We start from the raw sequence: 15,034 nt of genomic DNA, 5'->3' as shown, positions 1-15,034 counted from the left end.
GGGGGAGGTGCAGGGGGCCAGGGAAGAGGAGAGCCGAAACTCTGGCAGCTGAAGGTTCAGCTTGATCCCCAGAACTTTTAAAGAAGACATTCTTCTCCACGGCTATTGTCAGAGCTGGAGACAAAACAAGTAGAGGCCCTTTCAGCTGCTGAACTTAGCCAAAAAGCCATTTGTAACTCCTGCAGAGCGGTGCTTTTATAGGTCAGGGCAAACTCCGTAAAGATTTTCTCTTTTTCACTCTCTTTTGGAAAATCTGGTTAAGATCCAGAAACTTAGCTCAGAAATAAGAAAAAAGCCACTTCAGTTCATTACAAAATAGTCATAGAAGGATCTCTAAATATATTGTTTTAACCACAGTTTTCTGATTTGGAGTTTTATTTTACCAGTTGGCATGCACACCTACAGCAGTCATTGCTTCCTCTGACACTGTTCTCCATGAATTTTTGGTTGTTTGGGTCTTCATATATCTCAGTATATGGGTCAAATAGGAGTTCTGGAATCTAATTTTTCTTCTAGTCCCTTAGCATCACGGACCTGTAATAAACTTTTGCCAAAAACATTTTAATAACAATTAGAAGATGCTAATTTTTTCTTCCTAATAAAATTCAATCAAATTGGTCAGATGACAGGGGTGCAGGGACCTACAGAGGAAATGCCAAGGTAACAGCCTTGCTCCATTTTTGCATTTGACTAGTGGGGCAAACTCAGTTTCCTGGAATACATGTCTGACTGCACTCCAAGGGCTGCTTGAGTATTCAGGCTTTAACTAAAATGGTGATCTCAGCACCTGAGAGACCAGATCCTCACCTAAAAATACTTGCCTTCTCCCAAAAAACGCAACTGGAAAGATTTACTACGAGCAAGCAAACAAGGAATGAATAAATCCTAGAGAATGAAACAGTACAAAAGGAAATGCAGTCAAATAGACAGAAAAAATGAGATTTGAAAAGATTGATGGATGGACACCAGAGCTTTATAGTTAATATCAGAGCAGAAAATAAAAATGAACATTCTATCAAAAAAGAACATTTTAAAAACCCACACATTCACCATTCCTGATAAAACACTGTTCTGATTAAAACCACGTTGACTACCATGACTGAATAGGAAAAAATAAATGCCATTAGCTAACTTATGGTATACATTTAAAGAGAAGTATCTTGTTTAAATACATGTTCTACCTATGAGAACGCATGGCAAAATCAATGATAATCACAAAGCTTTCAGACAACGGCATATCCAAAGCCTGCTAAACCCAAACAAAATCTCTAACATGTGCAGGTGTTGAACAGTTATATATTGGCAAGCAGAGGGATTGGCTAGTCTATACGCATGCTTACAGCGATGGTGGATGAGTGATATTTGTGTGGGTTAGAAAGTTTTCTTGATACTTTTACAAAGTGAAAATATGTGCTTTGTTTCACTCCAAGAAGCATTCCAGCTTATTAGTGTATTATTTTCTGTCAGTCCAAACCATAACAGGCTGCCATACATTTGATATACCATAATTTCTTTAAAACACTTTGAATACTACCTAAAGAAGTTGTCTAACATTAATTTACACTCACAACTGAGGGCATGAAAGAATAGATCCAGAGATAACAACAAGTCACACCATGTACAGCAGAAGGATGCTTCACAAACAATTTTGGGGTTGGCTGTTTGGGTTTTTCTTTTTGACGTGAGTAAATTAGGGTAGATAAATCCTGCAAAATAAGGTCTACTTCTTTTGAAACATCCAAAGCTCTCAATTCAACAACTGAAGTCAAAAAGAAGTGAAGATAACCTTTTGGAAACAGGATTTTCTGTTTCTAGAAGGTTACTGTGGATGAAAACTCATCCCCACTGGAGTTGCCAACAAACTTCTCACTGCACTGAGGCAACCATCAACCAGTTTAAGAAGTCAGTGGTGTGTGTGCAGGAGTTAACTTAAAGTCATGCAAGGATGTTTTCTATGTATTTTCTAATAAAACACCTTTAAAAGTTTTAGCTATATAACATGAATTTACAAGACAGGCTAAATTGACATGTATGGCTACCTATAATGTTTAGCCCTTATATTTTAAATGTTTCATGTAGTATGAACCTTTTTAGCTTACCATAGCAGTTCTGTCTTACCAATCTACACAATTTTTCAAAGCAAATTGGCATTGCTTACACTGGACTCAGACAGTCACATAAAGGTGAACAGAATGTTCAGTTTCTTAAATGAAATTACTTTATTACAGCTCTCAGTTCTTATCAAATCAATACCGTGCAATCTTAGTAACATCACTGACTTTATCAAACACTGTTCTGGCATCCTCATGCAAAGTGGCCCAGCTGGAGTATACACATCTACCTAACGAGACAGTACTAACCTTTTTTTAAAGCAGTAAAATGTATTTCTTTTCTAAATTCAGCTCCCTCTCCAATTTCAGAGCTAGTAAGTTGGTTGATGAAAACACTTTTCTCCATTACATGCACACACAAAGAATTAACACCCATTTCCAAAAGCACTGAAATTTGGACATAACCCAGAATAATGACCAGTATCTTTATAGATTTTGAATTATACAAATGAGATTAAATTCTGCTCAGTGGAGTTTATAGCAAACCCCTATGCTGTAATTCCACCCTGGCAAATCTCTTTAGCATGTAGTTAGCAGTGACATGAGATGCACTAAGATAAGAGGTTTGTTCAGGGTTATTTTTTGCTTGTTTGGTTGGGGTTTTTTACTACTGTGGATCTTTTACTTGCATAAGATTTATATCTCTATAAAGTCTACTCCCAAAACAAGTAAGTAGGAAACTTGATGACTTTGTTCCCCCGAAAAAAAAAAAAAAAAAAAAAAGCTGCTAGATGAAGAGTCTTTCTCATTGGATTATTTAGTTCATCAGTGTCAAACTCAGATCATTTTTAATTACTTGCCTCTAAAGAAATGCCAAAGTAGGAAAAACAGTTCTAGAAGACTTTATAATAAATACCCTGTTACTCAATTCTGCATTAGTGGAGTTTAAATGACTTTCATATTCAGCTTGCAAATCAGAAATTGAGGTCTCTCGTGTGAATGGCAGCCGTTGAGTACTCAGGCAAACAGTTCTGCAGCCACAGAGCTAAGACTGGACAGGTAATCTCAGTGGTTGCCAAATATTCTTTAACTTTTACCCAATGATATTGGCTTTGTGGCATAATAAAGTGGGCTGCTCTTAGAGTTGGCTGTAAACTGATAGTCTTTTATCTCCCATCTTCAGGGCAGTGTGCTCACATTTTTTGATGACTTCTGGTGATCTATCTACTTTTCATATTCAATGTGGAAGAACTAAGTGACCTCCACATGAACAACATAAACCTTTTTTATGTTTCTGTAGAGAAAATGAATAACATATCACTCCAATAAAATTTTGCTTTCTTAAGTCTACTATTTTTTAGGATAAGACGTAAAAATATCAAGTTGAAAAGAAGTACAAAGATCTTAGTAAAAATCACAGGGATCACAGATTGTTTCCCCTAAAATATGTGAAATTAGGGTCCCTTAACCCCTCCAAAAATGTCATATAATAACTTGTGGTGCAGCAGTTAGGATTTTTTTTCTAATGTTCCTATCTGTTTCTACCCTGCGTGTGCCAGATTACTATTATATGCCATGTTATTCTGATTTGTACCAGGCAGTTCTTAATTACTTCCGAATAGTTTTAGGCACATGTACCCCAAACACTGCCACTTGCTTCTGATATTTCCGCAGGACCCATGCAGGGTCCTGAGCCCCAGAGCTCGCTCAGGGCAAGGAGCGAGCTGCAGCGGTTGGGAGCAGGCACAATATGATATCCTGAGGGATGCTTCTTGCTGTTAGCCTTTCCTCCCTGTTCAACAACTCCGGTGACGGCCCGAGGCTGCGGGCCGACCCGCACCGAAGCAGAGCCCTAGGGACCCTGGCCGGCATCTCCCCCGTCCGGCCGTCGGAGAGGGGAGCTGAGGGCAGACAGGCCCAGCGCCCCGGCACGCTTATTTTCTTCCGCCCGCGTGTGCGGATGCCAACTCCAGCATCCATAAAACCAGGTTACATCAAACAGACCAACCGCCGTCATCTCCCCGTTATTACCCCCGACACAAGCCCTGACAAAAGGCCGCTGCCAAGGCCTCCGCTGACAGGCTGAACAATAGCGGCAACAAAGGCCTTTTCTGCCTGCGCAGATGACATAAATCTGATGCTATAACGCCAGCGCGACTTCAGCTTGCTCCTTATTTATTTATTTAATAAGCCACTGTCATCCATCTTGGGAAGGTGGCTTCCCAACTCCAAATTAATCAAGCCACTGAATACGAATTTCCATATTGCTCTGCCAAAGGTCTTCTCCACATCAATTGCTGGGAGAAGGCCCCTGTTGTGCTTTGGTGTATTGTGTGCGGCGCTACTGCTGCTGCTAAAAGCCACTCTGTTTTTAATAAACATGCATTGTTCTTTTTGTAGTAAATCCAGGAAATAATACCCAACTGGGAGTTTGGGTGCAGGCGTTTTTGTAGTGTAAGTGGAGCGATGGATGCATTTTCATGTCTGTTAGTGTCGTGATGGCTCCATTTGTTACTGCTTGGAAGGTATTTAATTTTTCAGAAATATAAATTAAGCAAATATTGAGGTAATGCTTTATTGTTTATCTTGGAAAAACCCAAGCTGAGGCCACTGAACCAGCATTTCCGTGTCAGTCGTGTTGCTTCACCCAATGGGAGGTTCAGCTGCAGGTGCCCCGTGCTTGGCCATTTACCCAACTGCAAAAGTGTGATTTTCAAGAGCACTCCAGGTGAATTATCTCGGCACTACTGCATTCAACAAAATAAAAAGTTGTTGACTTAACGGAGCCAGGAGTTTGCTTGTCTGCCTTTTAAAACTCTTTAGTCAACTGAATCACAGGTCTTGAGCCTATATATGAGTTACCTGCTTCTTTTAAGCAGTCTGTGAAGAGAGAGGCAGTTCCTCACTGAATGGTTCATCACTGCTGTCTCAGGGATGGACTGAACTACCTGAGGAAAATCATGATTTCTCTCTCTTTAATACACATGTACCACCCTGTGTTGGATGAGCTGTATCACCTTTCCTGCTGGCAGAGGGGACAAGCAGAAGGGTGGCAGCCCCATGAGGGCAGAAGCAAAACAAGAAGGGTGGCTCCTGGGTAGAGGTGGTGGCCAGAGGGACTTGCCTCCACATGTGACTGCACCATGGTCCTACAGATGGGTTTGTTTCATAGTCCAGTCACTAGAAGAGTGCTCCTCAGTGGCATAACAGGGAAGAAAAATAAGAGGTGGGTCAACATCACCACAAGTGCAGACGTGAGGTGATAGGACTCTTTCATCTGCTCTACTTGAGCATATATTTGATGCCTTCCAGGTCTTACAGATGTGGGACTAGATCTTATCTCCCCCACAACAAGTTATTGCAATTCCTAAAGTCTCCTTTCAAAAATTTTTTATTTAAAAATGTTTATAGGGAGTTTTGACTACAAACTGAAGTTGAAGTCCCCCCCCCTTTTTTTTTTTCCTGATGAATGATTTTTTTAGAAAGGTTTAAACAGTGCAATTAAAAATTCCTTCTCCACTCAGCTAGTCAGCTTCCTCATCTGCACAAAATTTTAGTAGTGTTTTCCAGAATAAAAATATCTCTGGATAGATGTATTGCAAGTCAAGGAAACAGAATACAGTTGGCACTCATAATATGAATAGAGTTTGATGGACTATAATAGGCACAATAAAATCTACCAGTGAACCAAGAGATGAGATTATTAAAGACATGTTCACTGTGTTTCAAACATTCCTATCCCATGAAATAGCAAGGTAATTTGTCAACCAGATGTTCCTACTTGACTAAACTTTTCACTCCAGAAATATTAAGGCTCCATTCAGAACAGGCTGGAGTGGCAAACACTGAGAAAGAGCACTAATAGATGGTATGTTTCATATTTCAGTAACACCTTCTCTCTAAAAAAAACCCTAAAAACCACAGCAGAAAATAGTAATTTGAGCTTCACAGCATATCTCCAATGAAAAGCAATGGTTTTCTAATGAGGGCTAGTTATTTTCTTTTGGAGGATAGGTGGTGAAGAAGATACCTAACAGCTGCTGCCCAGAGTGAGAGCTGGGGTTCTCATGCTAAGCTCAGGATCAGAAGGCTCAAACACACAATGACCTATGGGAGGGACTTTTACAGTCAAGCAATAACACAACTAGGGTTATCCCTGAGAGAGCAAGCCACTTCCAAGAACAGAAAATAGATGGGGGCAAAAACTACAAAGAAGCCTGAATTTGCAGAAGTGAGCAGGGCTGAGTGAGGAAACACCTGGATCCCAACCTGTCCTTTCAGGATTGGTTATACTTTTTATCCTATGACTCTTCTGCGGGAAGAAGCAGCCCTTCTGTGAAAGCAGTGGGAATGGGAACTGCCTAACAACCTGAGATGAGGCAATAAAAAACTGTGGAGCAAGCCTGAACCTGAATGATGGGCCTGGATGGAGCTTGCCCACATCCAGGCAATGCCATGCAGGAGAAAACGTGTGAGGTGGCAGATCAGACTGCAGGACTTGGAACAAAGTCATGAATGAAATCTCCAAAATAAGGAGACCCTCTCCTGCTTGAAATTACAAATGCATTGACTTGTATTTTTTAACATCATAGGATGGTTTCAAGCCAGACAAATCAAAGTGTTAACAATGAGCAAAAGCAAAACAAAAACTCTAAACCAAAAAACACCTCCACAAAATCCTACATGAGAAAGATGACTTTTTTCCCTGTTTCAGTGCCTAAATATCTTTCCAAGTAATTATTTAACATTCAATTTTTAAACCATATTGAAGACAACCATAAAAATATGTTCCTGAAAATATGTTATAAATAGCTCTGTTCTTAAAATAGTAACATACAAATTTTTTTTTTTTTTTAAATTTTGTTAATTAATACTCCTCAGTGTGCCACAGCCTAACTGATGAAGGGAAATGCATTCAGACTCCTAAAATGCCTGTCTCCAAGACCATCAGGGTTAGTTTCTGAGTGGCACGTTTTTAAAACATTTAATCAGTGATCTGAATATGTGTCAACACTTTCTGGTAGTGTGCTATAAAATGTGAACCTTGTCAACAGAAACATAAAAAGGTGACACACTTGGGACACAGAGCTTTTATGCTGACACACTGTAATAATACCATTTTAAAATTTATCATCTGTTTAGCCACAAGCAACAATTAATCTTTTTGACTAATCGTACAATGTTTTAAATAACACCTCCAAAAGAAAAAAAAAGGTTTAATTTTAACTTTCATTGCCTTCCCAATCGCACCGCTTTCAAACCCTTACGATGCAACACGCAATAAATTTTGCAACGAGGGTAAAAATGTTAGCGAATAATATGTTTCCCCCTCCTCAGTTAATAAAATTACTTAACACTGAGCCTGCAAGCGAAAAGAAAACCCCAGGAGTAATGCAAGCATCAGCGGGTTCAGTTCTGTCGCGTTTCTGTCGCATTAAGTGACATTTTATTCCCAAATCACTTAACCTTTGACTTTTATAACTAAACATACAGACCTTGAATTGTTACTGTGGAGGGGACCAGCGAGCGACACCGCTGCCAGGCACTGAAACCAAGCGCCCTGCAGTAGTGGACGGCGACGGGATGGAAATAATTGGGCTTGCAAAAACCCATTTCTGTACAAAACTGATCACCTGGAAAAGGAAGCAGAAAGGGAAATGGGAGGAGGGGAGATGGGGCCTTGTTTCTGCTAACCACCCCTCTGCTATACAGCACCAGGCGCATCTCCCCAGGGACCCCAGGTAGGCATTTTTGCAGTGTTCCCACCACTGCCAGCATGTGCCAGGCAAAGAAGGGGTTAATAATCAGGCAGAGGTGGGAAAAAGCACTTTATAATTAAAGGCTAAATCCTGCTGAACCCAGATGGAGCTTCAGGAGGGGATGGGATGAGGGGAGCTGGCAGCTGCACCCCTCCATCCACCCTGCTCCAGGCTGTGCCAGGGATGGAGAGGGAAACCCAAAGGTTCTTGAGAACAAAAGCAACGGTGACAAATGTTGGATGTGGTGACCGATTGCAGCCCCGACAAAGCTTTCTGGGTGAAAATGGACAGCAATTTCATAATGTTGGTGGACAGAGGCTTTTTGGGGAACAGCTTCAGAAGTAAGGAGGTGAAACTGAGTGGCAAATGCCAACTGCACCTCTCCATGGAGGGAAGGGGCCCTGCAGGGAGCTGCAGCAAAGTTTTCTGCAAAATTTCTAGAAGCTTCATTACTTAACACTTTTACTGTTGACAAGGCACCTACAGGTAAACCCTAGAGAACAACTGTGTGTCAGACTTCTGCACTCAGAACTTCCATGTTTTTTCCAAATAACACAAGACAATGTAGTTGCATGGAATGATGTCAAACCATATAGATAACTTTGGGGCTCTTTGTGCAATAAAAGCATCACAGATTGTCATATCCATTTGACAACACAGGCACACTCATACTAATAACCAGCAAAGGGGAAGGCATCTCTTGCTTCATCTCCAAGGCCCTGACTGCCTCCTCCTGGGTGCAGAAGAGTGGTGAGACACCAACTATCTCAGTGAACATAACCACATGGCTGGACAAATACACTTGCATCTGAGAGGAGCATTTTTTCTTTATAAGATAGCAGAGTCCTTTAAGTTGCATGTGTAGCAAGTAAGAAAGTTTCTGATTAAAATACGCAATTGCATAATTGACTTTCTTCTTCCTTGCCCACTGGCGGAGGGATTTGTCCTCTGCAGCTCTTGTCCGCGTGAGAGACTTTGCTTGCGTGATGTGTGCAGTCATGAGAAGGCAAGGGGAGGAACCTGACTGCCAAATTCTATAAGGTACCAAGCCAGTCATGGTGGGATTTAGTTTTCAAGAACGGTTCTTGTAAACTTACTGTTAATGATTTTGATTAAAAGGGTGGAAAAAAATTAAAATCTTCTGTGCTAAATATGGATCAGTTCCCACCTTACTTTAATTTTAAAGGACAGTTTTATTTTCTTCTCCTAGGAGTGTAATTGTAGGTATCTGTCAACCGTAGAAGAGTGGGCTCCAAACAGCCTATGAAAATCATCCCAAACAAAATTAAGAAAATTACATATTAATTACTTATGACTGATGTCTCCGTAGAGGATGGATCATCTTCCCAAATAGTGAAAATTTGGTCTAACACAAGGGGGCTTTCTCTGTGATTGGAGATTCTTTACGCTCTGGCAAAGCATGTTAAAATTGTATCTTGAATTAATCCCTAGTCTGGAAGTCTAAGAACTGGCAAAACAATCCTCAGCTGTACCCATTATTAGAAAAGGTAACGATGGTCAGCCAAAAGGAGCTATCTTAAAATCTGATTAATGAATGGGACTTTTTTACTGCATGAAACAGGGACACAAGCTTCTTGTAAAGCACTTTTCAGTTTACAGTATGCTCTAATCGCAACATCACCTACAGGAGCCGCATTTTAAAAGGCAGACATATAGGTAAGGGCATCAGAAAATGGAACAGAAAACATGGCAAATAGTTATGTGATGAATGACATGTTAACAGAATTGTTGTGAGATGGATGGATGGATGGATGGATGGATGGATGGATGGAGAATGACATTTTGCCCCCTCGTTTCATGGCTGAAGCATCAAAATACTACTGCCATCTGTTGTGCTTGCAGATACCCTCAACTCTCACTGCTAGAAAAGATAGTGTTCAGCTGCAGCTGCAAAGACTATGCAGGGGAAGTTGACCATTTACAACAAATAACTTCAAGAGCATTGGCCCCGGACCATAGGAAGTCATTTGTTCCTCATGCCAGATGACATTTTCCAGTTTACTTTACAAATTGCAGAAGCATGCTAAGACTTCTGCAGAGCAGTGACTAATGTTAAAACAAATATAATTCTACTATGACAAGGAAGGTGTTCACAAACTGCAGGAAGCAGTTTAAAATAAATTGATGTAGGTTTTGAATTGTCCACAAGTTGGGTTTAGCTTCCTTCCATTTACCTTTTACTGCATTAACATTTCTTTTGTGATGGCTGCTGCTGGGAACCTATTGTAAGTTTGGGCAATTAGGATTTTTGTTCCATCTGTCCCTCCCCTCAGTCAATACTGTAGCATCAAAAGAGGCCAATTCAGTGTAGGCTGGCTCCAGCTCTAAAGCCAGCTAAAAGAGATGTTAGAATTCACTACTGCTCTGGGTGGAAAGGATGGGGGGAAAAAAAGCTATAATCATAAAAATGCTGTTTCAGGCTTGTTGAGTTCTTAAAATAATCTGACTTAAACCTCCTACACAATGCTCACAAGTCAGAGCATGGTAATATACTTCAATGTAGGTTGCCTCTCTCTCTCTAAATCCAAACTAAAATAGATGTTAGAAATCATTACTGCACTATGTCAAATACAGACTAGAACTGTAATCAGAGGGCTGCGGCTTCAGGTTTCAACGGTTCTTAAAATAATCAGCCTTAAACCTTCTGCAGGAATCAAAGCCTGGTCATTTATATTTTTGTAAGGCTGAGGATTCCACCACCTCAGGCTTCTCCCTGTTTTTTTTTTTTTTTTTTCCACTGGAATAACTTGTGCATGGCAGATATTGGCAGGTGGAAAGACAGTGGAAACTAGGTACTTCATTTTTATCAGGAGGTTAACTCCATGCAGAGTCAGGGTATGACCTCAGAACAAAACCCAAGTGCCTCATCTTCACTGTGTTTTTACCGAAGCGCAGCAGATGTATATTAGCTACCTGAACTCAAAACTGCTTTGCAAAGTGAAGACAATCCTTATATCCCACTACGGAGCACAGTGTTAAAGCAGGCAGCTTTGCTCCATTCCCGAAGTGTGAATTCCTAGTCTCCTATTTTCATGTATGCAATCCACAGGTTAGCCGTTCAAATACAAACCAAAACAAAATAAGGAGGATGCATGTGATAGGGAGCTTACTCTTCTTCCACTTGCCCAAGTGCTCCTTCTGTGTGACCAATTAGTTCTTCTTTCTAATCCCACCCTGCTTCTGCCTCTTTATTTAATACAGGTTTTCTGCGGATGCAGATTAACCACAGCCTTATTTTCCAGTATAAGTACTTCTAACACCGCGAAAGTTATCTGTGATGGAGCCTATAGACATGAAAATAAGGTAATCTTCCTATTCTTTTGCAAATGTCCAGGAAAGAATATGCTTAACGTTGTGTAATAACATCCGGACCGGGGGTGGGAGGGGTGGGAAGAGGCAGAGAGCCCCTCTGATGCTCCTGGCACACTGCGCCTTCATTAAAGCTAAATCCAGCCCATGAAAAGAAAAGGGGCACAAATAACCATACTCATAGGGGCATTTGCCTCTTCTCATTTTTGTCAACATTCAGTATGCTAACTGTGCCCTTGGGATTTATCAGCATTATAAAACATGGTATGCTGTCTTTTGTTCACGCTTCCTTACTGAGAGTCACAGACCTACATGGCAATTTTAAAAAGAGGGTAAATCTCAAGACCAGCTGATTGCAGAGAAAAGCTTGGAAATGTGGGAACCCCACAGTTCAAAACCAGAATACTCTTAGCATTATTATTACATGTTAAAATCTTGTGGGTTTTAATGTTTCAGGTGGGGATTCATTAAAACCTTATTCAAGAAGATTAGAGACTCAGGTGCTCCAGCAGGCACAACACTGGCAACTAAGCAGGGTTACTGCACCAGGTAGGACTAATGGTCAGTGCCACGCACAGCTAACACAGCTCCAAGCAAACTTGCTCCCCAGCCAGGCTTGGTTTGTCACAGGCAAGGTCTTCCTTCTCAGCCAAACAGCAAGCCTGAAGGCACAGCAAGACCCAAGAGACTGCAGGATGGGGAAAGACCACCCTCCCTGGAGGTGGAGAGAGCCAGGACAGCCCCACCACCTCCTGCAGTCAGAAAGGACTCAGAAAAAATTCACATCACACCTCCTTTGCCCTTAGCAAAGCCACCTGCTCAGGATTAATATTCTTGCTCTCTTTTCCCCGATCCCTTCAGTTTATCCCAACCCCTCTCAGCTTTTGCATGCTTCCAGTTAATGATCAGTATATGTGCAGAGCAGAAAGTGGCACTAGAATAAAATTATTTATGGCACTGAAATACAGTGACTCCTGGGAAGTCACTGAAATTGGAGAAGTGACCAAAGTATTAGTGGGAGATGCTCCAGAGGATGTGTTTGAGGCATTTCAAATCAAAAAGAGCTGCAGGTTTTCACCCATCTTATTGTGCCCCTTTGATGACAGGCCAACATGGTTGGATGGAGGCGGTATGAAGCCTTGAGAAAGTCGCAGGCTCAAGAAGAAATAAAGGGCCAACCAGAGGTAGGGTTGTATTAGCACAGTGGGAAACTGGGAGCCACAGACCCAGGATGGGGTGTAAAAAATATGAAACCATAGATTCAGCTTTGGAGAAAGTATCAGAAGAGGCCTCCTTCATGGCAGGTGTGGTTGCTGGATAAAGGGGGAAAGATGGTCCTGAGCCAGTCTGCACTGGCATCGTCTCCCGAATCAAGCCTTAGGTAGTCTGTTTGTAAGGGAAAAGAAGCAAGCTACTAAAGAGTTAATCCTAAACAAAAGGTTTCAAGTGCTAGGAAAAAGTGGTCACTGGTTACCCACATGATTTAAAGTACTTCAGGGTATCTATGCCACATTAATCTTGCATGTATACATGTCACCTACTTTCAAAATAACTTCCTTACAAAAAGACAGTAGTCTTGTCTCAGTAAGATAAAAGGTTTTAAACTTTTTGAAACCTAGAGTTTTTCTGTTTGAGAGAAGCATGGAAAAGGATAGCACAGAGTTAAGTAGCATCCACCCACATAAACTGAACAGGTCTGCACTGAAGGAATCATGCTATAAACCTTGGAATTTTACAAGCAAGTTTTATATTAATTCTTTAGAAACCCTTTGTGCTTACGGTTTCAGACAGAATATAAAAGTACCATATAAATATCAGCACAATATAGCGGGCAGCTGTTAGGTATTTTAACCATTCCCAATCAATTATAATAAACAGAACAAGCACACTGGATCACATCAGAACACCATGCAGTAACCCTCCACTTCTGTCTTCTCCTTCCTGCCATGTAAAATTAAACTTGCAATAAATGACTTGTAAAATGACAGAATATGGAATGTTCTAGAAGGTTTTTGGCAGACTGGGATGGATAGAGACACCAAACCCACTCTTTTTGAAGAATAAACAACATTAATGACAGTAAGGATCTCACTTTTTCTTAAACCAGCTGTGAAAGAGCAGTGGAATAAACCCAAATACTCCATTCAAAGCAGAAGCGAACCCAAAAGTTTTGCCTGTGGAAATGCTGGGAAGCAGCAGAATCATGCTTAGCAGATGAGATTTGCTTATTTGGCTTACAACAGCCAAAGCAAAAAGAAATGCAGCACTCAGAAGACTTGGAAGATATAATGGCGTGGCAGGAAAGCCCTCCCTTACGACAGGGAAGGGGCCACAGCCACCTGGAGCAGGCAGCAGAGGTGCACAGAAGGAAGGAAAGGTGGGAGCCTCCTGGAAGACATGTGCGTGACTTGTCAAATGGGAAGTGGCTTTTGGCACTGATAAACAGGCAACCGGCTTCCTACATGCAGACGTCAACTGCCTGTCTCCTTTGCTTACTGTTTACACGCCTTTAACTCCATTCACTTGGATGTGCTTGTTGCTTTGGATGGGCGTGAAGCTGAGCGTGTGGAAAACTCCTCACAGTTGGGATAAAGAAGCAGAACCTCTTTTATGTGTTTGCTAAACTGCTTTCATCCAGATGTGCAGTGCTATTGCAGCACTCACAAAATTGTCTAAATTAGGTGAGGGCTACAGGTAACTCTCACCATGATGGCTCACTTGCACACTGGATCTGGCTGTAGACATAGACACTAGTTAGTGGGGTCTGCATCCAGACCAATCCTGGGTCAGGCAGGTGGTGAATCCCACAGGCCTTGCTGAAGTTATACTTTTACTTACAGTATGCTGTGATGTGTGAGGCAGGGAGGAGGAAATCTGCTGTGTTTATCTAATATTCCCTGCCCCCACCTTTACAGCTGGCACTCTTTTGTCACTTCAGCTGTCACATGTCTCCTAAAACGATATTAATTTGAATTTAAATACTGCCAGCCAGAGCTATTCTTAACAATTTACATTATTTTCTACATAATTTCTAATAGTTTTAAAACTCTCCTAAAAAAAATGTGAAATAGTTTCACAAACTTTGTTTTTATGCTTCAAAACGGTTAATCAAAAAAAAATATAAAATCTGGGAGCTCAAACCGCTATCAGGATTGAACTCGCAGATTGAGGAACAATTTAGGGATGTATTATAACAATGTCAGATTAACCTATAGCAAACTGACAACAATGACAATTTTTTAATTACACTTAATATTGATACTACCATATAATATTATCTGTATCATCAAACAAGGTGTTACAAGTGTATTCAAAGTCTTGGAAATATTTATACTTGGAAGAAAGAAAATCAAAAGAAATAGTGGAAAAAAATATTTTTTCCTCTATCTTCTCTCTCAGTAGTCTGGCTTTCCTTTAGCACTGGTTTTTGGTTCCTTGTAAGAAAAGGATTCTCCATCAGAAGATAAACCAGTAATGCACTGATAAATATCAGTGATATAAATATCAGTAGACATCCCCGATAAAGATCTAGAAACTCAACCTTTTGATGATCCTAGTTCAGCCAGTGAGAAGCTGAGGAAAATGTATTTAGCATCAGAGGACAATATGTAACATAAGGTGGAGGTTAATGTAGGTGATGGTGATTAGGGCACTTTTGGGGCCCAGCAATACCATGACTGCTGAGCCCTGTACTTCCATTTCAATGTGACAGGGTCAGAACATGGTACCATTTCTTAAGGAACAGAATATGAGACAGAATCAAATAGTTTAGGGTACAAAATAATCCTCCTGAAGGACCTTTCCTACTTTGTCAGCAAGTCTGTCCTCTCCCACAGCAACAAAACAATTGCAAAATATACCACCTCTGTTTTGGAGAATTATTTCTGACATGGT

The 15,034-nt window shown here is 40.9% G+C and overlaps 1 protein-coding gene across 1 annotated transcript in view; it reads right to left on the bottom strand.

Moving 5' to 3' along the window:
- Positions 1–13,910, bottom strand: part of CLYBL (citrate lyase beta like) — a 127,023-nt gene extending 113,113 nt beyond the window's left edge. The window contains exons 1-2 of the mRNA XM_026845675.1: positions 13,859–13,910; positions 7,547–7,649 (exon numbers count right to left, since the gene is read on the bottom strand). Coding sequence (XP_026701476.1) covers positions 7,547–7,649; positions 13,859–13,910 — 155 coding nt within the window. The remainder of the gene's footprint in view (positions 1–7,546; positions 7,650–13,858) is intronic.
- Between the last annotated feature and the right edge of the window lie 1,124 nt (positions 13,911–15,034).

Source organism: Athene cunicularia (genome assembly GCF_003259725.1).
Source record: "Athene cunicularia isolate RWA chromosome 1 unlocalized genomic scaffold, athCun1 chr1_part1, whole genome shotgun sequence".
Taxonomy (NCBI): Eukaryota; Metazoa; Chordata; class Aves; order Strigiformes; family Strigidae; genus Athene; species Athene cunicularia.
The sequence above is the reverse complement of the archived record's forward strand: the minus strand, read 5'-3'. Positions and strand labels throughout refer to the sequence as shown.